The sequence below is a fragment of the Homalodisca vitripennis genome, chromosome 3 (assembly GCF_021130785.1).
Source record: "Homalodisca vitripennis isolate AUS2020 chromosome 3, UT_GWSS_2.1, whole genome shotgun sequence".
Lineage (NCBI taxonomy): Eukaryota > Metazoa > Arthropoda > Insecta > Hemiptera > Cicadellidae > Homalodisca > Homalodisca vitripennis.
Window position 1 is genome coordinate 198,087,109 of NC_060209.1, and position 27,926 is coordinate 198,115,034.

Consider the following 27,926-nt stretch of genomic DNA (forward strand, 5'->3'; position numbering starts at 1 on the left):
TTGCTATCACTATCATTTAAAAGAGACAGTGCTCAGAGCAGTGATTCAAGCTATTTTAGTTCAATATAACACTACTACTGCTTCCTGCATTAACATTTCAACCTAGAGCTATGATTTATGACACGATTAAATCAGTATGTTTCACATCACTGTCTATTATAGAAGACAGAGCTCAGCGCAGTGATTCAAGCTATATTTAGTTCTACATAACACTACTAGGATTTTCTGCATTGACCCTTCAACTTAGGGCTATGCTTTTGTTATGTGATCAAACTTTGTGGTGCCATTAACTTGTGAAGTAGTAAGCGCTTGGCATCCTGACGAATATTTTTGTAAGTTGATGAAATGCTAGTAAATATCCTATGTAGGCCTAAAGTAATTTCTTGTGAAAAGAAAGATTGAATGTGTAATGCTAACTGTTATCAGTGTACAATAATATAACCCTATCACATAAATTTAATTGTTGTCATGATGTTGCCCATCTTTTCCATCATTATTATATCACATTCAACGGTATCAGCTGTTTTTATTTCCTTTACGGAAATTAATGGAGACTTTAAAACGCCACCAATGAATTATTTACTTTAGACCTTTTAAACATTTGTTTAAGGCACTGTTTACTACTAAGTATGGCCTTTTTGATACAACACGCAAGTCATTTGTTTCTGACTCCTCATGGGCCGTCCTCACTCTATGTATACTTTTTCAGACCTAGGCGGGTTTGTGTTTTGGGGCATGATTCGGAAAAAACAAAGAATTAGGAATTAGGCTAAGTGACGATGGTGATTACAGTAGGTAGATAAATTGTTACTTGGTTACGGAGGGGTGACACAAACTTTTCATGGTCAACGAATATAATTCAGTTCCCTCAAAATTTAAGTATTTACTATTTTAGTTTTAATGGTATAGCAAATAACATCCACATTTCCTAATAGTGGTTCTTTTTAAGCTGCACCCACTCTTACTTTTGATTTTCTCTAAGAATTTTAAAACTTTATGTCATTACTGAATTTGTTTATAGCCGAATGTTGTTAAGCTTAAGGACTTTGCTCTAACAGATGATCTTTTGCGGCCATCCAACTTTTATCTGACAATAAACAGTCCGGAACAAGTCGACTTCACGCAGAGACGAAAGATGGCCGATATTTCGGCGAGAACTGTTCACAGCTGATCGGGACGACAACAATGTAGTGAACAGAGAAGTGAGGAGCACGTGGGTGATTCCGAGGAAGGGGAAATGCAAATCTCACACCCAATAACGAAATAATTCTAAATGAAGAACAATGTGGGGCCAGGTGGGCCGGGGGGGGAGGTTAGTGCCGTGTGCACCCCGCAGAATGACTTGACCGGCCCGCGCCTTCACCCGCTATTCGACACGTAACCGCGACTTGTGAGTGTAGTGCGTACCACTCCGCTCCTGACGAACTATTTCTTCGAAAAGGTAAGAGTGATACAGTACCAGCTGTGCTAGTGGTTAGTGTGGTTTCGGCGCTTTCTGGATTGGATACAACGTCTGTGGTTTGTATTGTTGGAGTCGGCTCTCTGTCTCTCACTTTTCTTTTGCATTTAATACAGAATTTTAACGTCAAAAATAATTTTTCATACTATAACTAAAGTTTATAAACATTTACAGAATTTTTACTTTTTTTATCAAATTCTGTGAATTAATTTAATTTTTTTTTGGCGCGTTAAAACATAAGAACACGAATTGTTATTGCATGTGTGTGATATTAATTAGAATAAGGTACATTATCAAAACTATAGAAGTCAAACTCAGTTGAAAAAGGCAATTGAAAAATCAGATTTCTTATTAATTATAAAAAGAAATTCAATAATGTACAATATTTTATGTAACAGATCATTTCATAATGATAGTTCAATTCGTGTTTGAAGATAATAAATATAAAACACTATTAGCAATACAATAATTCAATAAAGGAATGTGCTTGACCAAACAATAATTTGGGAGTGTGAACTAATACAACATTTTTTTGAGAATTTCTTCAAATCTAGTCAGCTTTTAAATCTCATATACGGCACTGTACAGATATTTCCATGCTTAACATTCTTACTAAATCAATATATTAGGCTACTTGCTAAAATAAAATAAATCTTAAGATGAGTGAAGTTGATCTGACATCTACTGATTGATAATGGTTAGCTAAAGTGGGGTTGAAGATTTTCATTGTGATGGTAATTGTTCCATGCGGTGTGAACCTTACAACTCACGAAAAGAACATAGGTTGTATTAATAATTTGACATGTTTTTTTTTTTATTAACCGCTTTTGCATATTTTATAAGTATAGTGAATAATTACTAATTTTAACCTTTAATAATGAATTACTTCTACAACTATCCGGGTCCACCCATATTTATAAAGGGGCGTGGGCGTGGGTCGATGTCGCAACCGCGTCTCAGTAGGGGTATTTCTGTCCAGCCCCGCCTTCATCCCGCATGTCTGAGTCACTCCCAAAAATAATAACAGATTCTGCCTTGGCCGCCAAGTTTGGAGCCGACCGCAGCTACGACTTCGCTGACTTCAGTCAAGCTGGACACAATATAACAGTTTAAAAATTAAGTTATGATTTTGGTCACTCGGTCCTTTATCCAATACCGCAAGTTTCCAAAACTTTCGACATTTTTATTTACAAATTAAATTTTATCTATGAATGAATCGTTGGTTAATTATGTTAAAGTGATAAAATATCGACTTCACCGAAAACAGTCCTGATTCGGTTTCTGAGTCAAGTTCAACTCAAATTAAGAGTTTTAAAATTAAGTTTATGGTTTTGGTCACTCGGTCCTTTATCCAACATCGCAAGTCTTCAAAACATTTGAAATTTGTTTTTACAAATGCGATCACAAACGATATTTTATCTATGAATGAATCGTTAGTTAATTACGTTGTGATAAAATAACCAACCCTACTGTAAAAAAAGTAATAACAATGTATTATTTTTAATTCTGAAATAAAAATGAAAATATGTTTTAAACAGTGATAGATTTACTAACTAACTCTACGAAAGTCTCGAGAACCACGGATATAGTTTTAGAGTTAAGACCTGCGCAGCCGATGTCTTGACAACAAACATTTTATTAGTTTTCGGTTCTGGACGCGATGTATAATTTGTATAACAGCTGGAATAAGACTCGAGATATTCTCAAAGAGGAAGGCCTCTGAGATAGTAATTCTTGTAAAATTGATTTAGCCTACTACTTCTGGAATAGCGAAGGGAGGCGGATCTGTTGATGAAGTTCGTATCGGAAATGCTAACCTTACCATGGACATAAAGTGGTTCCGTAAATAGTCTCACACAGACAGATGGGGGCATAGCAATGGAAGGCGGATCTGTTGATGAGGTCCATACGGAAATGCTAACCTTACTATGGACATAAAGTGGTTCCGTAAATAGTCTCACACAGACAGATGGGGGCATAGCAATGGAAGGCGGATCTGTTGATGAGGTCCATACGGAAATGCTAACCTTACTATGGACATAAAGTGGTTCCGTAAATAGTCTCACACAGACAGATGGGGGCATAGCAATGGAAGGCGGATCTGTTGATGAGGTCCATACGGAAATGCTAACCTTACTATGGACATAAAGTGGTTCCGTAAATAGTCTCACACAGACAGATGGGGGCATAGCAATGGAAGGCGGATCTGTTGATGAGGTCCATACGGAAATGCTAACCTCACTATGGACATAAAGTGGTTCCGTAAATAGTCTCACACAGACAGATGGGGGCATAGCAATGGAAGGCGGATCTGTTGATGAAGTCCATACGGAAATGCTAACCTTACTATGGACATAAAGTGGTTCCGTAAATAGTCTCACACAGACAGATGGGGGCATAGCAATGGAAGGCGGATCTGTTGATGAAGTTCCATACGGAAATGCTAACCTTACTATGGACATAAAGTGGTTCCGTAAATAGTTTCACACAGACAGATGGGGGCATAGCAATGGAAGGCGGATCTGTTGATGAGGTCCATACGGAAATGCTAACCTTACTATGGACATAAAGTGGTTCCGTAAATAGTCTCACACAGACAGATGGGGGCATAGCAATGGAAGGCGGATCTGTTGATGAGGTCCATACGGAAATGCTAACCTTACTATGGACATAAAGTGGTTCCGTAAATAGTCTCACACAGACAGATGGGGGCATAGCAATGGAAGGCGGATCTGTTGATGAGGTCCATACGGAAATGCTAACCTCACTATGGACATAAAGTGGTTCCGTAAATAGTTTCACACAGACAGATGGGGGCATAGCAATGGAAGGCGGATCTGTTGATGAGGTCCATACGGAAATGCTAACCTTACTATGGACATAAAGTGGTTCCGTAAATAGTCTCACACAGACAGATGGGGGCATAGCAATGGAAGGCGGATCTGTTGATGAAGTCCATACGGAAATGCTAACCTCACTATGGACATAAAGTGGTTCCGTAAATAGTCTCACACAGACAGATGGGGCATAGCAATGGAAGGCGGATCTGTTGATGAAGTTCATACGGAAATGCTAACCTTACTATGGACATAAAGTGGTTCCGTAAATAGTCTCACACAGACAGATGGGGGCATAGCAATGGAAGGCGGATCTGTTGATGAGGTTCATACGGAAATGCTAACCTTACTATGGACATAAAGTGGTTCCGTAAATAGTCTCACACAGACAGATGGGGGCATAGCAATGGAAGGCGGATCTGTTGATGAGGTCCATACGGAAATGCTAACCTCACTATGGACATAAAGTGGTTCCGTAAATAGTCTCACACAGACAGATGGGGGCATAGCAATGGAAGGCGGATCTGTTGATGAAGTTCATACGGAAATGCTAACCTTACTATGGACATAATATGGTTCCGTAAATAGTCTCACACTGACAGATGGAGACATAGCAATGGAAGGCGGATCTGTTGATGAAGTCCATACGGAAATGCTAACCTTACTATGGACATAATATGGTTCCGTAAATAGTCTCACACTGACAGATGGGGACATAGCAATGGAAGGCGGATCTGTTGATGAGGTCCATACGGAAATGCTAACCTCACTATGGACATAAAGTGGTTCCGTAAATAGTCTCACACTGACAGATGGTGGAATAGCAATGGTAGGCGGATCTGTTGATGAAGTTCATACAGAAATGCTAACATCACTAGGAACATAATACAGTTACGCAAAATATCTGACAGGACTAACTGTTTGAATAGCAATCGCTGGCAAAGCTATTGTAGTATGTGGCCCCTGACGTACAGTTACGACATGACATGAGTAGTGTCAGTATGCGTTCTGGCAGTGGACGTGTAACTCCGACATAACGTACAGGAATATCGCTGGGTTAGTGCTATGTCCACTCCGAACTGCTGAACAAGTAAGTAAGAACCACTGAATATTACTTCGTGCAATCCAGATGCAGATGTTTTATATCTTTTACTCGAATATCACTGTTAGAACGTTATCATTTTTTATTTGTAAGGAAATAGTTAGAACATGTTTTAAATCATTAAGGTTATCTAACTTACTAGTCCGCAGTTGAAGAGCTGAATGTTACTTGGCCGTATAAAAATTTTAAAAAAAATAAGTGGTGCGTGAATAAATGAAACTTACAACTTGGAATATTAGAACTTGGAACGGAACACTTCTGGACAATTTTCCAACAGTCTAAGAAAACCAAAATTTCTCTTGTTTAAAAGAGGCGATTCTCAAGCTACACATAATTGTCGTCCAATATCCATTCTTCCGGCTTTGAGTAAAGTCCTTTCTAGATTACTCTCCTGCTTGGACCGACTTTATATTCTCTGCAAAGAGCGATTTGGATTTAGGAGAGGTAAATCTACAACTGATGCGGTAACACGGTATTGACATTATTATGGAGGGCCTAGACAGTAGAAAACCTACAATCAGCATTTTCCTGGATTCTTCAAAGTGGTGCATGGGTTCTTAGATTTCTGATTGCGTGGGTCATCACATTCTGATCTCGAAATTAAATAACTGTGGGGTACAAGGTACATCACTCACTTGGTTGAAATTGCACATGAAAGATCTCAATACGTTCAGCTAAATGAAAATCAGTCAAAAACTTTGTCCATTAAATACGGAGTTCCACAGGGATCGATTTTATGTCCAGTGCTTTTTAATTTATGAGAATGACCTCAGACCATCGGTAGCATACGGAAAATTATCCAATATCTGGATGACACTACTCTCTGTGTCCTAGGAAATTGTAAGGAAGCGTTGTAAAACAATACTTCGTAAGTTTAAATTCTTGCTTACAATTATTATCAGAACAAAATTTGCGTAATAATGACTCAAAATCTAATTTAAATTATTTTTCTGAAAATATCGCACCAACCCATCAGTGATATTTAAATTAAACAGTAATCTATGAGATCAATGCGGCACAATTCCTGGGCATGCATATTAATAGAATGCTTACTTGAGACACTCATATCGATGTCCGTGGTAAAACATTTTGAATTTTTGTCTCGGGGAAACTTAGCGAATTTTTGTGATGAGGGAACATTAAAAATGGCATATTACTGACTTATGTACTTAAACATTTCTTATGGCATTACTCTGTGGGGTGATTACATCACTGAGTAGTGTAATGTTTTATCTGGAAGTAAATTGTTATTTCTACTTATTTTATACTAATTACTTTTTGGTTATTAAAACCACTAAATTACATGATGGATCATGCACAATTGACTTCCTGTAGACTTGGGACCACGTAGAGTAAATTCAAGTGATCCAAACGTGTTATTGAAAAGGACGTAATCAGTAATTAAAAATTGGCGTTTCATAAAAAACTTTTCTTAAATTTCTTTCTAGTATTCTTGGTACGAAATCAAAATAAAGCCGTAAAGAATGTCAGTTAATTAATCTGTGAAATACTAAGCACAAAAAATAATATTAATAGAGTTCTAAAAAGTTTCATGCATTCATAGAAAACACCAGAATCGATAAGACTTATTATATTGTTTAAATTTGGCAATAACAACGGTTATTCCCTGGTCGAAAAACTACATTTTCTCAAGTTGATATACCTCAGTGAAGCAACTAAGCAAGTCCAATACTTGAAGTAATTTCGTGTACAGACCAAGCATTTCTTGAGAACAGCGTTCTCTGCACAATGATAATACACTGAAAACTCCATTCTCGTGAAGATTTTTCGTGCACGGAAATTTGAAAGTGAACCTGGAAAAGTTTAAGTCAAGAGCAGAATTTCACGTGCACATGTCCGGATTTAGTCGGTTCGAATTCTAGAAGCGGTGTCCAGAAATAGACTTGGCAGGAACTCCTTCACCAGTTCCAGACTTGTGCCAACTGCATGTGCACCATAGGCGTGTGTAGGATGTCCACATGGGTGGGGTTACCACTACCGGGGAAACTGGGAATTTTCCATACCTCCCTGTAAGGTTGAGGTTCGGGATATTCCTCCGGAATTTTATATACATACATACTAAAAACAATACTAAAACTGCAAGTTTGACAGCCCCTGAGAGCATACTATTATTATCTTGTACTCTTAAAAAAACTACTACAACTTAAGGGAAATTTAAATCTTTAGGAGACCACCCAGTAACACATAAAGTGAGCCAAGAAAACGACACAAGTTCAATAAAATGTTCACGAGCTTCAAATGTGATATTTAGAACAAAATTTGGATATTATCTGGCCGGAAAAGCTTTTTAAGTTTGAAAGGAGTTTTCGATGTTATTTGAATATGAGCTTAACATTTACTTGCTAATGATTATGTTTTTATTATTATTTATTTATATTTTGTATGTACACAAAATTGTACTTAATATTTGTACTTAAAATATTTAAGTTATATGAACTGCTGTTTCGCTGTTTGTTTGCTGTTAGTAGTGTGTGTCATGTATTGTACTGTTTGTCAGCTGTTAGGGTTCAAACGTATAAAGACGAAACCAAAAATACAGTACAATTATACAAAAAATAAGAAAATGCCAGGTTTTTAATAAGAAATTGCAAAATTATTTCTAAATAGACAACATGTCATTATCTACAATCACTTTTCGTATATGCTACATACTGTAACAACAAACTATATCATTATCTTCTGTCATCTTTCATATAGGCTACACAATGTAACAAACCAAATCCTTATTTTACGTAATTCTTCATATAGGCTACATACTGTAACAATAAACTATATCTTTATCTTCAGTCACCTTTCATATAGGCTTTATACTGTAACAATAAACCATATCCTTATTTTCCGTCATCTTTCATATATGCAACATACTATAACAAAAAACTTTATCCTTATCTTCTGTCATCTTCCTTGGGCCTCATTATAGGATGCCTATACCTATTTTAATGCCTTTAACTTTAAATGCATATGATTCTCTCATGGAAAAACCAAAAATATTCTTTTATTTTCTTCTTATCTTAATGAATCTTTACAATGTTTAAGGAGCTAAACATTTTTACAAATACAAAAATTGGTCTTTTTATTTTGATGGTTATTTTTACTTGTACTTAACATCGAACTATTAAAGCCAGTTCTTTTATTTAACTAAAAAAGCAACAATTTTCTTCTATAACCAAAATTACATTTTGATATTGAGTGTTTTTATTGTTCAGCACTTTACAGGCAACCAGCCATTTTTAAAGATTTTCAGCTTTGTAAGGATAGAAATTGTGTTTTTTTTTTAGAGAGAGACGGAATAGCTTTATGGAAATATATTAATAAATACCTTTTGTTTCAGGTTTCACTAAAAGTAGTAACCAAATTCCAAAAAGATGCCTTTCAAAGCAGCCGAGAACCCAAAATGCCCCAAATGCGGCAAGTCTGTATACGCCGCAGAAGAGAGGGTAGCCGGAGGTCTCAAATGGCACAAGATGTGTTTCAAATGTGGTAAGTAACTCTCAATTTTGCCGCAAAGGTTCCATTATTACTACATTTACAAAATCAGCATACAATTACTCAACTTCCTAATTTTAAATTAGCAAGAAACCTACTTCCACCTGCCTATGAATCATCAATCTATAATATTTAAATTACTAAATTGTTACAAACGAAGACCAAGGTACTGAATTAACCAGGGACTGCCTCATTTACATCAGAAGGCAGCTTAACTAGGCACACACGCTTTGTTGATGGAACTGAAGTAATAAAAACACGTCTTATATTCTCAGAACAATATTACTGATAGTTGTTGAGAGCCTCTTGGCGTCCAATCAATTAACGCAGGAGACATAGTTGATATCCATGTAAAATTTGGGTAAGAATTTGAATAATAAGAGATTCAAAACAGATTTGATTAACTGCTTCCATCCTTGGGATTTCACCAACTTTGGTCATATTTGATTGGTCAAACTGAGCTCAGTCTATAAAATCACGATAACTAATTTTTAAAGGATGGTTTATTAATAAAAACTCCCAGAACAAATTGTAAATAAGAACCGCCATCCTGTTACTATCACACCCTAGTTCTTACCCCTTTGGCAAAATGTAATTAGTAGAAATCTAACGGTCATACATTTGCAGCAGACGAACATATTCTATTACGTTTATTCAGAAGTACCCACAATTCCTAAGGCATTCAGCACGTGGTTAAAGACCACACCTTTGTATTCCAAATTTCTGAGTTGTATGTAAAAGCATCCTTTTTTTAGATATTTGATAACAATAACTGATAAATTTTACTAAAACTACGGTACCTAACTAGACAAAGTTCTGAAGTTTTCCTGTACCATACGGACTTACAACTGTCTTAAAACAGGGTTATACACCCAGTTGATAGACGGATGGGTTGATTTCAAAGATTTCACCAACCAACCAAGGGTTTTAAATACCTGTTTTAAATAGTATTGAATCAGAACATTTTTTATTGCACAGTACAATAGAGCATGTATAGCCAAATTTTTGGGGATTTGGAAGGTGGTAAGAGGAATTTTCAGAATCACTGAAAGGGTTTTAATAATCACTTTATTGTTCACGTGTTATTGTAGAATTGTTCAGGAATCTTTTATTTCTAACGATATTAGCTATATTACTACTGTGTACTGATCGTTTGTACGGCGCAGGTCTCTGCGGAAAGTTTCTGGACTCCACGAACTGCTCAGAACATGACGGAGAGCTGTTTTGCAAGGTCTGCCACGGGCGCAAGTACGGCCCCAAGGGCTACGGCTTCGGCGGTGGAGCTGGCACCCTGAGCATGGACAAGGGCGACCATCTGGCGGGAGAGTGAGTACCATTTCTTGTCTCTGGAGCTGTAGGATAGAGAGTCCACTGACTGATATGGCTGTCGCGGCGTCCACAACAAACTCACATTTGATCCTGACGGTCAATACACAAAGACAAATAATTTTAAAAAAATATTTTGTTAAAAATAACCTATCCGCATCATCTACAAAATTTTGGACGATATTCCCTGGACTTCAGAACACACTCTTCTAGTTCATCTTCCTCTTACTGAAGCTGAATTCGACATTCAAAATTATTCAACCCTTCCCACCACGTTAAGTGTACAGTAGTCTAATCAGGTGATATCGAACTATCGCTTCATCTCGCAGATTAAATTTGAGATATGAAATGTGTCCTTCCCCTCCTCCACCGACACTGCACAGTCAAATCTTTGATGATGGAAACATGATTTTCCGGACATTTGCCAAGGTTCAGCGATACAAAAAATAAGTAACACTACGTTTCGAGATTTGCAATCTGATCTCTTCTTCAGATGAATAACTGAACTAACACATAGTTACAAACTAGGTTAAAATAAGCCAATCATACCGGTACAACTAACCTAGTAGTAGTAGGGAATCACAACCACCATGTTGTGTGTCAACTTCACTAACTCTAAAACAGGCACTTCATAAAAAACTAAACACAACACTAATTATTAAAACTGAACTACAGAATACAGGTCACAATAGGTCTGCATTCGTCGACCAACCACTACGACTTTAGGTAGTGTTGCTGATTTTTTGTATCAGTGAACGATGGCAAATGCTGGAAAAATCCAGTTTTCTTCAAAATCCTTCCATCATCAAAAACAGACTTCAGACAAAGAAATCTGTTATACCTCACTATGAATCCTGCTTCTCTAAAACTATATAAACCTAATGGCTGTGAAATGACACCAAACAGTCAATCTTTTAACTGAATAAACTGAGCACAATCATTTATTCAAAGCTGCAAACAACTTTACGTTTAATGACACGTTCCCTTTAATATTATTTCTTTGGTGTTGTTATTATATGATTTAAAACTCCAGTTAATTAAAACTCAGCCATGTCAGGACAGTAATAATGCAAGTAGTGATTTTGGATCCGATAGTTTTATTTGGGTGAACGAAGATCAAGTTTACAAGAATGTGTAGTGTCAATGTACTGTTTATCGCTGGTTAAGATTGTTCATTGACCTTAGTTGTATATATTTTACACTGCATAATGGATGTTTGCACTGAACATGTTATGTTTGCTGAACACAATTTCCAGTTATGATTCCCTTATCTCGGACCAATTCAGTATTAAAAACAAACATGGTATCACAATTGAATGTTATACATTTGCTGTACATTGATTTCACTTATCTCGTTCCAATTCAGTATTAAAAACAAACCCGGTATCATAATAAAATGTTATGCATTTGTTGTACATAAATTCCACTTATCTCGTTCCAATGCAGTATTACAAATAAACATAGTATCGCAATTGACTGCTATACATTTGCTGTACATCAATTCCACTTATCTCGTTCCAATTCGATATTAAAAACAAACATTGTATCACAATTGAGTGTTATACATTTTATGTACATCAATTCCACCTATCACTTATCTCGTTCCAATTCGATATTAAAAACAAACATTATATCACAATTGAGTGTTATACATTTTATGTTCATCAATTCCACTTATCACTTATCTCGTTCCAATTCGATATTAAAAACAAACATTGTATCACAATTGAGTGTTATACATTTTATGTACATCAATTCCACTTATCACTTATCTCGTTCCAATTCGATATTAAAAACAAACATTGTATCACAATTGAGTGTTATACATTTTATGTACATCAATTCCACTTATCACTTATATCGTTCCAATTCGATATTAAAAACAAACGTTGCATCACAATTTATTGTTATACATTTTATGTACATCAATTCCACTTATCGCTTATATCGTTCCAATTCGATATTAAAAACAAACATTGCATCACAATTTATTGTTATACATTTTATGTACATCAATTCCACTTATCGCTTATATCGTTCCAATTCGGCTTTAAAAACAAACATGGTATCACAATTTTATTGAGTGTTATAATTTTTGGAAAAGAGCGACGTGTTCAAGATCTGTCCGCTCTAACAGAACGATCATTAAGAACGATGAAACTCACTTCCATTATATTGAAACATTTTATCTGGTTTTGAATTATAGGAAATTCTTTTGATTATGTGTTTTAATTATGATTTGTTAAAAACGATATAAAGTATAAACTAGACAGTTTCAACGTCACTGACGCTTTCTTGTGAATCTAATAAACTAATAGAACCCAACAAATATTGTACAAGGATATTACACTCAAAGGAATATTAATTACCTTGAACATTAGTCTCCATACACAAGGTTAAGCTCTATCTGTACACAAAAACATCCAATTAAGTTAGACTGACAAATATAATGCTTCAACACATTTTTTTCAGTCCAGTTACACTTCGTCATAATGTGTTCTTGTGTTGTCCTTAACAATTTTCTTTATTAATAAATATTACCTCTTGTACCCTCACTTACCCCCATAAGTTCTCTAATGGTACGGGACTAGTTCCTGTTAGAGAGTTAGCTCCCCTGTATGATGAATAGTCGCAGAGGGCATTTTCCTTTCCTGGTAATAGGCAGTTTATGGCTTCGACCCAGTCCGCTTCTGCCCCACCTCTGTGTTTTTTATCATCATTGTCTCTTCTGTTTTGCCCCCGAACGAAAGTTGTATAATCTAGTCTCCACCCTTTGTAAATCAAAACAGTGTTTCACTCTGAATAAAGTTTAAATTCAGTGATGTTGTAATATAAGCGTTGGTAACAATAGTGATTATTTATCTAGAAATTTAAACAAATTAATAATAGCGTCTTAATTCATAAAGTTGTTTTCAAAATGTTCTTAATTAAGTACCTTTTTCACAACCGATACCATTGGTTATGGATATTTTTAAGCAAACAATTGTTCCTTCTGTTACTTTTCCAACCTGAGGTCAAGAATTCAATAGTTGAGAACTTATTTAGTAGTTCGCATTTTTAAAAGTTTCTAAGCAATGATGTGATACAGTTGTTGTTTGCTTGACAATAATCCATAGCAAATGTAGCGGAGGGAACAGACGCCTGACTTGATCCTGTATGTTCCCAGACACTAAAGTTACGTCTGCAGACTTCTGTCGGCGACTTGGCTTCGCTCTTCCACCCGATCACACGCCCACTATTTTAATTTCCAAAACTGCGTTTTTGAGAGCACACAAAATATTGTTATATTTTTTTAGTCTTAATATTTTCTTAATATCGTATTTTGTTATTCGTATTTATTGTATCGATTTGGCACGGAGGAGAAGTTGCGAGAGGAGAGTTACACCAAATGATTTGTATGACTGACGTGAGAAATATATTGTAAGAAAAGTCGATGTTGAATTTTGTTTTTACTGTCCTGCATTTTACTGTAAGGTGAACGGACCCTTTCGAGCGGTCTGTTGTAAGAAATGAAATTCAAAAACAAAACACAAGACCACTGTTGAATTCCAGTTGTCATTAATTGTGGAGGGAAACATTTCACGAATCCCTCCACACTTTTTGCAAGTTGGACAAAAGTGCATAACAACTGAGAAAACTAATCATGATATGAATTTAAACAATTGTACATAAATGATAACAAATTGTAACGGCTTATGAATTGCTTTGGCTTACCAAGCTTGAGGCTTGCGTTGACAAGCTTTTCGTGTATATCATACTAACATCTAGACAGAATCACGTTAGACGACGCTGTGTGTTCCCTCACCAGTAGTATCCTCACCCTCACTCACTAAAATTGTTTCTCTTCACCTCCGCCAGTAAGAAATTTGCCCGTTTCCGACCGTACTGTTGTCCTAAAATCGCGAGACATGACAAAGCGTCACCCGGCCTACGGCAGAGTAAGCAAGCAATACTATAAGCCGTTAGTCGTTAGGCTGCTCTCGAATACCACCCTGATGAACCGAACCGAGGTGATACCACTTGGTGAGAAATTTTCCACTTTGCGCTGATTGGCTATGCATGTCGCGCTTCACTCCTATGCTTCTCTAACCCCCCACCCCCACTTCATGTTGCATGGTTTATATGTGATGGGATAAGGAAAGTGCCCTTTTGAACGTTCACTCCGACTTTGGGTCAAGGGTCAATTTCAATCCGAACTCGCCGTTCTCCCCTGCCTATCCCATTACTTATGGCCTGTGATGTGTCCTTCCTAGTCTATCACGTAATACAGATACCGATAATAACACTACGCTTCGTACGCTTCATGTACGTAATATAGATTAGTGATAGTTCAGTATGGTTTAGAATAGATTCTTGTATAATTTGTAATCAGCTCAGGCCTTCTGTCATCGCCCTTTGTATAAAACTGGTTTTTTCGTAAATTGGAAGTATTAAACTGAAGAACAAGTTTTTTTTCCAATAAATTATTTTAAAATAAAAATCAAATACAATTAAACGATTGTAACGACTGTGTAACTGCTCAACCTTTCCTAGCTCAAAATATATTTAAAAATATCTGTATGTAAATCGTTATAATCAATTTTAAACGCAATTTACTTCCACATTTAAATTTCATACTGTATCGCAATAACACTTGTTCCAAAAATTAATAAAAAAGATTGTTTTTGATGTATTAATCTAATTTTTGTTTAAATTCTGAAATGAACACTAATACGCCTAAAGTGTTATAATATATCATCATCTTTGTGTTAATGTCGTATTAACTCTGCAGATCATCTGTGTATAACTCTCTATGCGCTTCTAGCTTCAGAACGAATAATGTCTAATAAAGCGATGATTAACAAAATACGATAACGATTTATAATAACAATTACTCGTACTTGCGTTTTAAGTTAAATACTGAACTAACAGTTTGGCATTGTATAATGCTTTATGTACTTAATTTAGGATTTACTTGTATAAAGTTATTAAATAATATTTGTCTTTAGTTACACCTTGAATTTTGCATTTTAATTCATATTTTGATTAAATTTTCAACTGTTTGATTTATTTTTGATTTTGATCCGAATCCAGTATTATTGATAACGTAACAAATATATTATACTCACTTTGAATGCTTTAATTGGCCTGAAGTTGATTGGACGTGTGTGCCGATGTTTGCAGTGATGGACGACCCTCCGGTGCCCCCCTGGACGTGAGAGCCATAGTGAAAGCACCCCCCGGGCAAGGATGCCCCAGGTGTGGGGGGTTTGTCTACGCTGCGGAACAGATGCTCGCTAAAGGCAGGGTAAGGAACATGTTTCTCCTGTTGTAGAAAATAGTTAAAACCAATATTATCTGGAAAATAATGAATTACTTGCTACTACAGACCTATCTACTGTAGGGAGCTCACGAGTGGTGGAGCGAGGGGTACGGGGGGAGCGGGGTATATTTGAGCGAATTTCTCGTACTAGCCATTCCAAAAACATGCCTTTATACTTTCCCCGCCCTTCACCCCGCCTGCCTCCCCCGTGTCATTTTGAAGTTGTTGCAGTATAGTTAACCAGCATTATTTAATCAGTATTCGTAATTCAGGAACTATTGTAATTTATTGATAATTATCGTACTTTTCACAAATGTATAGTGCCAATCCAAATATATACTAATTATATATATATATATATATATATATAATTTGCAAATTTATGGTAAGTATCACAGTGCGGCCGACTCTTTTGTGTTTGTCTTCATCAATACTTTTTTAACGCGTGTAGTTTAAAAGTATCAAACGAATTGATAACTGCAAAAGTAACGATACAAATTAATAATACTAAACAATGTTACAATCATATTAAAATAACTACAAACGCTAGAATTACTAACCAATAAAAATAGTGTAATATTTAAAAATTAATAAAGAACAATGACCACAACAATATGTATAATACGATACTAATCAAACATAAAATTGTTCCAGTTAAAGACAAAATATAGTGAAATTAAAACAATTTTTTTAAAATTATAAATTAAATTAAGTATGTGATTTTATTCAAAAATTTAACGTAAATTATTCAGTCTAGGATGCCTAATGTTTTTAGAAATGTATGAAAAGTGATTGACAGGCAGTGGGCGCATTCGTACCGCTACTCTACTCGTGAGCTCCAAACAGTAGATTTTAATCCGATGATATAAATATAACAACGTGTGTTATACTTAAAACACAATACACTATAATACTGATACTGACTGGGCAATATATAAGTAGATAATAATATGGGGCTTATGGTGTTCCTGGACCACTTTGGGGAGCAATAGAAAATCTATGTAAAATATCAGTCTACATAAATGAATCTATGCAAACAGGAAATCTTATTAGATACAAACCAAAAACATTACAAAATTAATGTTTAAAATACCATAAATGAATATATAGATAATGAAAATGTAATGTAATGTAAATCTTACACTCTTTTATTGTAAACTTTTATAGTATAATATTTATAATGAAAAACAAATCGAAAAAGTATACTCTTAAATCAACATCTTTCGAAAAAATAACTATTGTAAAAGCTATACGGAATGAATAAAAAATGTGGTTCAAATAGTGAAACTCCACGAAAATAATTAAAAATTCTGTTGGGAATGACTGAAAATGTTGTAAAAGTATAAATGTAAATCCTATGAATTTGAATCATAACAAATGAAAAATTATTATAAAAATTATAAAATTTAATCAAAATTAAAATTTATACATTCTTATCCCTTATTGTCATTTACCAACAACAATCAAATGTACGTTATCGTTGTATATATTTATTAATCTTTTTATCATCTAAGACGTTCAAACTATTCTGTAAAAGAATTTTAAATCTTCCTACTCTACAATTGTTGTCAAACTAAACGTATTTAAATTTTCTCTGAATTCAAAATTCTTTACTTATAATTTTCTTTCAATTAATTTAATTCTTTTATTTTTTCAATGTAATTTCTGCAATATCATTTAAATCTTTTAAGAACTCCATTTATTACGAAAAAAGTATTCATCATAAATATAGAAGTTTAAAATAAAATTGTTTGAGATTTTGCATTTATTTTTATATGATAATTTGTAGATAGTATCGGCTGTTCGGTTTTTACAGATTTATTTATCAAGATTAGACATTGATTTTCGATTTCGATATATATATATATATATATTTTATTATTATTAATTTGGATTTACTTAGCAGTGGCAATTGTTACGTGAATCTCACAAACATGAACAATAGGAGCCACAAATTATGTAACGAGTAATGAAAGTAAATTAAACTCGAGACCGAACTATGTTAAATATCCCCCTTTATACAAAAATATCTAAAGCCTGTGACTTAGCAAATAAGCTAAAATTGGAATAATGCATGGCATAACACCTAATGAAAGCTTCTAATGTTGTAATGAAACTGTGTTGAAAAGAAAACCTATCTCTGTGTTTAGATTAAGATTATCATTATTTAACAGTTGCTCGACACCAATAACATGAAAAATAAGTCGAGGAACAATAATCGTAACAGTTCTTAGTAAGGAATAGTTAATGCAACATGAAATCTTTAATGGTGTATGAAAGTGTTGTAGACATCTGTTATACATATATACTACAGGTTACCATTAGTTCCTTAACCTACAATAAAAAGATCATAATGTTGAACTCTAAGAATTGTACCAGGCCAAAATATGATGCTTGTTGATAATAACTAGGCCTATCATAGAAGCTGTTTCTTCTGTGTTCGTTGCAAGAGGACCTTGGATTCCCTGGAACACTGTGACGGTCCGGACAATGAAGTGTACTGTCGATGTAAGTGGTCGAAAGCATGTCTGGACTGCACGAATCGTAGGAGACTTGGAAATATTACTTCGACCATATTTTTGTACACCTATTAATAATTACAATTAATGATGTGTCGTTTAAATCCGGGTTCCGATTCCAAAGGGAGAAGTACTGTTCATTAATTTGTACCAAATTAAATCATGTCTTTTCCTCTATTCAGGGATAATTGAACTTAAAAGTTAGCGATGAACTTGGAAGGAACTTGCATGTGTTTTATTACTCACACATAACATTTCCTCTTACTTCCATACATAGTTAACATCGTAGATAGATTTTGTCTTTTGGTGTTTCCCAAAACATTTTTTGTCTTTAGTTATACCTCATAAACCACTAAAGGTTGTTATTTTATAACGATAAACCACGAGTTTCTACGAATCCTTTCAGTGACAGTCAATTTTGTACAAGTGTTACTACAACACCTCCACCACATAATACAACTGGCTTTATCAAGTATGGTAGAGCAAAAAATGCTTTGGGAAACATCTGAACGAGAAGTTCGCTGACAAGTGAGCACGACCGAACATGTCTTACTCGTGCCTGTCCTGTCTTGTATGAACATGTCTGCATGTCCTGTCTGTGTTACAGGCCTACCACAGGGAATGTTTCAAGTGTGGTGATTGTTCCAAACATCTCGACTCAGTGCTAGTCTGTGAGGGCCCTGATAAAGACATTTATTGCAAAGGTATACAGCAAATTACCTCCATTTTTATGTCATTTAATATATCAAAAAATATAGTATAAAAATACTGGATAACGTTAAGTGCATAAGTATTCATACGTTTCATAATAGTTTCACTGATCTAATAATGTTACACGAAGGATATTTGCGAGATCTAATCAACATTATTCCAAAAAGATCACAAAAACTAATTTTAAATTTTGCTTGTCACTTTATGAAATTCAGCTGAAATAAGAGCAGCTAATAATACAAAAAGTTTTACCTCAATTTTAGTTAATTTTATGCAATATTTGAACCAAATAGCAAATCACACAAATTATTTAGTATTAAACTTAATTACAGTATACTACTCGAATTTAATAATTCCAACATCGATTACCTATCAGGTTTTCTCTTTTGTTGTTACAATTTCAATTTTCTTGACAGTTGAAATATTGTTTGTTTTCTATCTCGAATGTACTTTAACATAAGTAGGTATGTAGATATTGCATGGAAACTCGCATGTGTATTTAATTGTTGTGCACGTTTTAGTTTGCTACGGCAAGAAGTTTGGGCCGAAGGGCTATGGCTACGGCCAGGGTGGTGGAGCTCTCCAGAGTGACCCCAGTGTGACTAACGGGTACGTTCAAACATGTATCAACTTGTAACCAGACTTCTGTTGATCTCACGTTAAGGGCAGTGGACTGTAGGAGAGGAAATCAATACATAAATTATCCGTCCAAAGTCGAAAGGGCAGAATCGATGGACAAGAATTTTAAACCATCTACGACAGAACCTAAATGTTTTAAACTTTAAACCAACGTAATTTTTTAAAGACTGAACCTTTTGAGGTCGGATTTGCGGCATTGTACTCTACTAATAAAGACCTTTACTTTGATATACTACTCAACATATGCTCTCGTTTAAGATTTCTTTCTGACTCCTTACGGGCCATCTCCGTGACACGACAAAAATGGTAGTTACTTAAAAAAGTAGATTTATTGGTGCAGTAATGATGTTGCCTGAAAATTACCTTGTACGGGGATTGCTAGAGAAGAAATTGCCTTAGATGATTATTGAAATATAATCTGACGATAATGTGAGATCAATAGAGGTCGGTAATGTTAATGTCATGTGCTTCGCTAATTGTTGTGCTTTATTATCTGCAGTGTGCTACGCTAAGAGGTTCGGCCCGCGAGGAGTGGGCCATGGGGGCTCTGGGATAGGACTAACCTGTGATATCAATGACGACAGGTAGAGCAGTCAAGCATGACTAAGCATGTCCTGTCCTGTCCTGTCTTGTCTGGGAACTGTACTCCCTTGTTGCACAGTTGTAGACTAAATCAGTTGTAAAGGTTGACAAGATGAAACCAATTACCTGAATCGAACTGGTGTTACCACCCAAACTGTGTTAATACTATAGATGAGGCGCTTTGAAAGTGAACAGCGGGGGGAGGGAGTGAGAGAGACAGAGATATGTGAAGAGGGTGAAGAAGTGCGGACTCTCTTCCCCCTCCACATTCCTTACCAACCACTCCTCAGTCGCCACTTTACCACTCGTAGGGTATGTGTTACATAACAGCTGTTTTACAAACCCGGTATTAACAAGAACAGCTGTTAACAATAAACATTTGTTCAAATACTCCTTAATTATACCAACATATTAAATAGATGCAATGGACTATTCTTAATAATAAATAATAATATTTATTGTTCCAAAACAATGAGAATAACGAAACATATCGTAATGCTCTAATACACCATCGGGAGGAAGCAAAGCACTCGGTTCCCACTTGTGTCTTGTAAAGGAAATAGATCGAGCAGTGGAAGAGGGAGTGGCGGTAGGCGTGGTCAAGCTCCTGCTCTCCCCCCCCCCCCTACGCGCAAGATATCTTCGCGCAGGTCGCTTTCAAAGTGGCTCATCTATAGTTCACAAATGTTACTTTTTGTCACTTTATTGATTGCTGTTTTTAGTATCAGGAAATATAGTGCACGAATGAGTGACACCTTAAAACCTCATATAAAATAAATACAAAGAAATACTGCCCTAAATACTTTTTGGTAGCAACAACGTAAATTTCTTCGTTTCCTCTGCTTAGTTTAGCTTTAATCTGTGTTTCCTCGAATCTGTCTATTTTCTTCTCTTTTCACCTTTAATGTCTTTTCCCATGTCTTTGATGACTATTTGTGTATATGATAGTCAAGTAGACTATTCAGTGTGGTTTTATAAGGAAAATTCAGTTCCATTAATTGGTTGACGATGAATTTTCAATTTGTGGTCGCAAAATGTATTTCCAACAGTTAGAATTTGTTTTGTGTAAAGAAATCAAACCCAACCTGCATGCTGAACGTCGATCGTCACTTTTGTGTTGGATATTTATAGTTCCTTCTTGAATTTGTTTGATGGCCTTGGTGGAACTCCGATACTTCGGATTGGCATCAATCATTTTGATATTTAGATTCTGGATTCTAGACATCACATGGATTAATATAACGTATTCAGTATAAGAGTTGCCTTTCCAAGTTTCACATTAAGCCAATAAGGATATTCACAACTATTTTGAGTACTATTAAAATATTTCGAAAAATTATACACTGCGGGTTTCGTATAATTTTTAGCTACTAATCTCAAAAACAACTTTACCAAATATTATATATATTATATATATATATATATATATATATATATATATATATATATATATATATATATATATATATATATATATATATATATATATATATATATATATATATATATATAATTGATAAACTTTGGGAATAACGTGAAAATGCTTTATCTAATGTGCTTTGCAATGCTTCATAACATATCTGGATTAGTATGGTTCCCGGATCATCTCTGAAGGAACTATACAAGCCTTGTACCCAAATCAATTGACCTGAGCTTTATATTTCAGTGAGATTCCTGCTCCGCGTATCCACGTCATGGACACAGCAGTCATCAAGGCAGAGCCTGGCAAGGGCTGTCCTCGCTGCGGCGGTGTGGTCTTTGCTGCTGAAGAGGTGTTGGCTAAGGGCCGGGTAAGTCCTTCATGCATTTGGACTTCTGTCAAAATCTTTATATAGAGTAAGATCTGAAAAGTTACTATCTGGAATATGTTGACTCTCTGAATGTATTAAATAAATATTTAGCTATCCCTTAAAATGACAGTAAATCATCGTGTGAGACAGACACAGAAATATAACCTCTGACTAATATTGCAGCCATGGCACCGAAAGTGCTTCAAATGCAAGGACTGCAAGCGAGTGCTGGATTCAATCATAGCCTGTGACGGGCCAGACCGCGATGTCTACTGCAAGACCTGCTACGGCAAGAAGTGGGGTCCACACGGCTACGGGTTCGCCTGTGGCTCGGGATTCCTTCAAACCGATGGACTAACGTAAGTTACCCTCCTGACCTGGCTTTCAACATCTTTCTTAACAATATGCCAACAAATTTCAAAGTTTTTGCTAAAGTTCATGTTTGATGTGTTTATGTGCAGAGAGGAAGAGATTTCATCATCTCGCCCATTCTACAATCCTGATACCACATCCATCAAAGCTGCCCCAGGTCAGGGATGTCCTCGCTGTGGTGGTGCTGTGTTTGCCGCTGAACAACAACTCGCTAAAGGAACGGTGAGTTAACAAATATATCATCATCATCTCGCCTATTCTACAATCCAGATACCACTTCCATCAAAGCTGCCCCAGGTCGGTTGTCCTTGCTGTGGCGGTGCTATGTTTGTTGCTGAACAACAACTTTGCTAAAGGATCGGTTCGGTTGAATAGTTTACACATGAAAGAAAAACACGCAACAAAAGCATTTTCGCATTTCAATACGAGTGTTATTAGGATTTATATATACAAATATTAATATATAAATTGTAAATAAACCATCTCCTGGTGTTTGCAGATGTGGCACAAGAAGTGCTTCAACTGCTGCCAATGTCACCGACCTCTGGACTCCATGTTGGCCTGTGATGGGCCCGACAAGGAGATCTACTGCAGGGCGTGTTACGGCAAGAACTTTCGGACCCAAGGGCTTCGGCTACGGCCATGCCCCTACCTTGGTCTCGACAAATGGCGAGAGCACCATACAATAGTAAGTATTATGAGTCTATCATACTATACTATACAAATTGCGTGTTTAAAGAAATCTAATAGCGCTAGTGCACGTCTTAATTTTACGACATATGCGGTTCAGATAAAACATACAATGCATTCTTCACTTTATTATACGCCTTCCACTTAAAACTATTCCTTGTGTGCCCAGCGAGAAGGTACAAGGGGTTCGGAACCCCAATTTTCTATTTTTTCAATTGCTTTTTCGGTAAACAATTATTATTATTTAAACAATTCAGTATTACTCACATGTACTGCTGAAAGATCGTTCTCAACAAAGAAACGGGCCAAGAACTTTTTAAGGAACAGAATGGGGCCTTACTCTCTGCCACTAAGGGAAAATATTAATTGTCTGGACCCCCAAATGTTTTTCCTGGCTTAACGTTCTTACCTATCATGTTAAGTTACAAAGTGCCTGAATGTGCCTCACATAATATCAGGTAACCTATAATAGATGACATTGCAAAACCAGCTATTCGTATTCCAAAGAACTCTTAATGGGCTTCGGTCAAATAAATGCTATGTTAATCATGGTTGTTGATGTTACCTTGCAATACCTTATTTTATGATTTCATATCGTGAGTTCTCAAAATAATTAGTGAAGGAATGTTTTATCTGCCTTAAAATGACTTTAAACATAAATTAAACTGTAGGGGTTTTAATAAAACAATCCAAACTTAAATTGGCCACCAAATTTGATAGAGTAACATTAGAGACCTCTAGTTTAATATGAGGTGTCACTTGCTAGGGGTTCCTATTTAAAAATGTTGACTTACCCCCGAAATACCCCATTTGGGGAGGGAGGAGTAAACCATTTTCATGCACTAAAAACTCCTCACTTGGTCATATACACCCCCCAAGTAAATCACCCCATCTCTATTTCTAAGACAGTCAATAGGGGAGGGTGGAAATTTTAAGAAACACAGTATGACATTGTATTGTTTCGTACTCAATTTATTACTAATGTATAAAGTTGAATGGCTGAGAGGATCTTGGCAGAGTTCTATATTTATGTCTCAAAAGTATGTTTATCATTTTCTTTAACAGTACACTCTGCAAAACATTTAGCTACGTCAGCCTACACGTAATATCGCTGTTGCCTCTTCTTCAATAGCACGTTCATATGATAGTTATAATGAATGATCGAAACAGATCAAATGTAGACCAACATATTCGAAAGCAAAAATTGTTGTTTCATTTACAGATCAAAGTTCCAAATAGTGTAATTACTGCGAACTGACAATTCTGTATTGTTCCAGCCCTGATGGCAAGCCCTTTGGCGGCTCCAAGGCAAGTGACGGGAAGGGCTGCTCACGCTGTGGCTTCCCTGTCTACGCTGCGGAACAGATGATTAGCAAGAACAGAGTAAGTTTGAAATTCTCGTAATGGATACAATGGAATTATTGTTTAAATTCACTTGGGGGAATGAGAAATGTCAGGACAGAATCAACCTTAGCGTACAGAGCGATCTTCTGGGGAAATTCCTCCGCCTCTGAAAAAGTGTTTTATGCAAAAGAAAATGGTAATACTGATAAATTCTGCTCCTTTTCGTGATCCGGACCGGAAGCACTTTGAAGTTTTGCAAATACTCCCTTTACCTCCTCTTTTCAGTCTTCAAAATCATCTTTACGTCAAAGCGAACCAAAAAAGGTGTTTTAATAATAATCACCACCACCAATTTTACAAGAAACTCTCAATTGCTTCAGCATACTATTCACAATACAAGCTTTCTGGAAAGGTCCCCACTTTATACATGTATAAGGATTTGCCACTTTCAATCAAGAAAGAAGAATCGCTTCAAAGATTCAAAATACTTTCAAAAGACCATATCATTTCTCACTGTTTCTACAGTGAAGCTGAGTACTTGGCTTATACATCAGGACTTTGAGGCATCCGCGACTTGAACTTTCTGCTGCTTGTTTTTCTTGTTATTGCGAAACCAATAATAAATTATGGTTAGAGCACGAGTAGGCCCATTATAGTTTAGCTTACTTCACTGATATCCAACGTTTAAATTTTCCTCTTCAATGTTCGCTACTGATGATTATGTTTGCTGCAGATATGGCACAAGAGGTGCTTCAGCTGCGTGGACTGTCGGCGTTCTCTGGACTCGACCAACCTCAACGACGCACCCGACCAGGAGATTTACTGCAGGGGCTGCTACGCCCGCAACTTCGGTCCTAAGGGCGTGGGATTCGGCATTGGTGCCGGCACACTGACCATGGCTTGAGCCCTTCACTAGCCTAGCCCTTGCCATCCCTTCCGGCCCTCTCCACTCACCGTTCAATATTATCTAGGGTTCGGGTCGAGTACAGAAACGATTAAACTTAATTTCCGGTTGTTAAAAAATATGCTCAATTATATGCTTTCTGTTGTTTTAGCTTATTTGTTAGCTTTATTAATTTACTAGTCTGTCGTGAATCGACATCGAGATATTCGTCTTCGGATAATGTTGACACAGCGGTCGGTGGAAAGGGCTCGCGGAAGGGATTTTGAGTTTTATCCGGTTCTGACTCGCGCGCTCAACGGGGCCGGAAGCACATTCAGGGCTTATTCGGGATCAAAAGTAGACTTTTATATTTTTTTACAGTGAATGAAAGACAAAGTGAGGTAGTTCGGGGACATTCCTTTCCATCTTGACCACTGTGTGAATACCAACTATCACATAGGCTGTGTGCGCGTGTTGACGTTTTCTGCTGTATATAACACCCGGGTGCGACACGCAATTCTGCAATTTGGCAACAAGAACTAAAACTCCAGTCAATGGGCGGTGTATCCAATAATGCGCAAATTGGGTACACCGAACGTTGCGCGGAAAAAAAACTTCACCGGCAGAATTGCGTAGCACGCACCAATATGTTTAACCATTTGTACATAACGTCGTTGTTTTTAAATATTTATTTATATTATATTGTTCACTGTCTGTAAATAAGAAAAGAATAAAGGAGTCACTGTTGAGGCTGAGACCATCATTGTCCTCTTTGACTCGCGGTAGTTTACAGTGGAAGGTTACGTTCGAATTCGACAAGTCTTTTTCAGGAGATTTTCTTGTTCGGGTTAAAAATTAGTTTTTTTGGTTTGGAATCATCCGTTGGGCTAACAGGAGTCTCTCCTTTCGAACGACCAGATTTTTTGTAAAGTCTGGGTATTTATTTTTCTACTTACCTTTTGGCAGTTCAATCCGTTCCAAATTCTCCTTACACCTTCATATAGGGCAATACTGTTGCTGTAGCTTCACGCTAAGATTGAACTTTCGCTTGACAAATGTATTTTAGTTTATTAAAGCAGAGTGTTATTATACTATTACATTTTTTTGCCGAGCAAAATAATTTGTAATACAGTTATTTTGTCTGAATAAAAAAATATAAAATCCAGTTGCTGTCTGTTTTATTGTATGAACCATCTACTGTCACAGTTTAAAATAATCTGTAACTCAAGGGATTAGGTTCTTATATTGACTTTTTAATAACTTTAATCTGAATTCCATATGCATTAAACTAGGGTAATTCATACCTGAAAGTACTAGAAGCACAAGTTATAAAAATGCAGATATTTCAACAGCTCTAAAAACATATTAGTTTTTATATGGTTGCCATCTGAACAATACCATAATAATAATATTTACTGCGTATAAAGCATTAATAATTGCATTTCCTCATTTAAATACATACAAAATACAACAACTTCCCCCTCCCGGTTATGTTGTTTTATGATAACCGGGGATTTTTAATTTTCCTAAAGGTTTACAAGAATGTTTATCCTCATGGTCTATCATGAACTTTTTGTGTGATCATCAAGTTATTTGATACCTCAGAGAGCTTATTGATTAGTCCGATACCAACTTGAGACGACTAGTGTTCAAAAGCTGTCATTCTACGTTGATAGATTTGAAAGAGTTGTGCCTGCCCTGTACCAACTCACATTTGAGTCGACAGAACAAGACGACCTCGACAGTCCAGAAACAGGGTGAAGTCAATAATTTAAGCTCCCTGAAGGTTTTCTCTGGGGTTCAATTTCAAAACAATTCTGACAGCTTTTTCAAGATTTAAAAATTTTTAAGTTTATATTTGTGCCTACCTTGAGCCGTGAGGCAAATGGTGATATACCAGACCATACTAGGCTATTCTTCATACATCGATAACTAAATTTTGCAAGTCTGCGCAGGACGTAAATACACGAGGCAACCTTAGTACAAACGCTTTCAATGTGATCCTCCCATGTCAGACCTCGATCAATGTTCGTTCCAAGGATCTTAGGAGTTTCTTCTTTTTCCAGAAGAATGTCCTCCACCATAACCTGGGGTTGAAATTAATGCTCTTCTTGCAGCTGAAGGCATAAATTCATGACGTTTGATTTTCAATTTTGTTCATTTTCAAGAAAGATTGTAAAGAAATGCTCAATACATGAATTCACTCAATGAATTACTTCACTCAGAAATCGTGTTTTTTTAATCTAATATTGATCCTAGGACACCATAGGGAATTTTGATTTCGCCTGACAGCATACTCATCATGCATGCACTGTTCTCTGACTGCAAATAAGACGAGAGCCAGTCATGCGGAAGACTCCGAGTACCACTTTTCACAACCAAAAACTTTGGAGGTGTTGAAGAAAATTACCACATGATCTCGCCTTTACAAGCCATCGACATTATGAATGAGGTCCGCTATGGCTTCGATTGCCGACTTGTTCTTCCTGAATCCAAACTCTTCTGGACAGAGAACTGTATGGTTGCATATAAATTGTTTGAGAAAAGCTTATTGCGAACATTTTGCTGAAAACATATAGGATGGAAATTGGTTGATAATTGCTTGGGGTGGGTATGCAAGGATAGTCTTTTTGAAAATTGAAGTAACTCAGACAATTTACATTGCCGACAGAAAGAGGCTTTGAGCTAACAAGAGGTTGATCAATTTTGTGATTGGTGTCAAAAGGGCTTAAAGCGCGGCGGTATTTTTGTCAGACTTTGCACGAAACGCACCACCTAAAACTCATTCACAGGAAGAAGGACCACGGATGAAGCAGGTCTCTAAAATGGCTCTTCGCGATGGGTGTACAAATTAAATTAATCG

At 36.2% G+C, this 27,926-nt stretch overlaps 1 protein-coding gene across 1 annotated transcript; it reads left to right on the forward strand.

Moving 5' to 3' along the window:
- Positions 1-1,282: 1,282 nt before the first annotated feature.
- On the forward strand, positions 1,283-26,228 carry LOC124358006 (muscle LIM protein Mlp84B-like). The gene is given in 13 exon segments (XM_046810221.1): positions 1,283-1,441; positions 8,751-8,899; positions 10,072-10,231; positions 15,395-15,518; positions 18,660-18,756; positions 19,285-19,372; positions 21,651-21,774; positions 21,958-22,133; positions 22,236-22,368; positions 22,646-22,756; positions 22,758-22,834; positions 24,114-24,219; positions 24,914-26,228. Coding segments are annotated over 12 exon segments (1,482 nt in total). The 5' UTR covers positions 1,283-1,441; positions 8,751-8,784; the 3' UTR covers positions 25,085-26,228.
- The last annotated feature ends 1,698 nt before the right edge of the window (positions 26,229-27,926 follow it).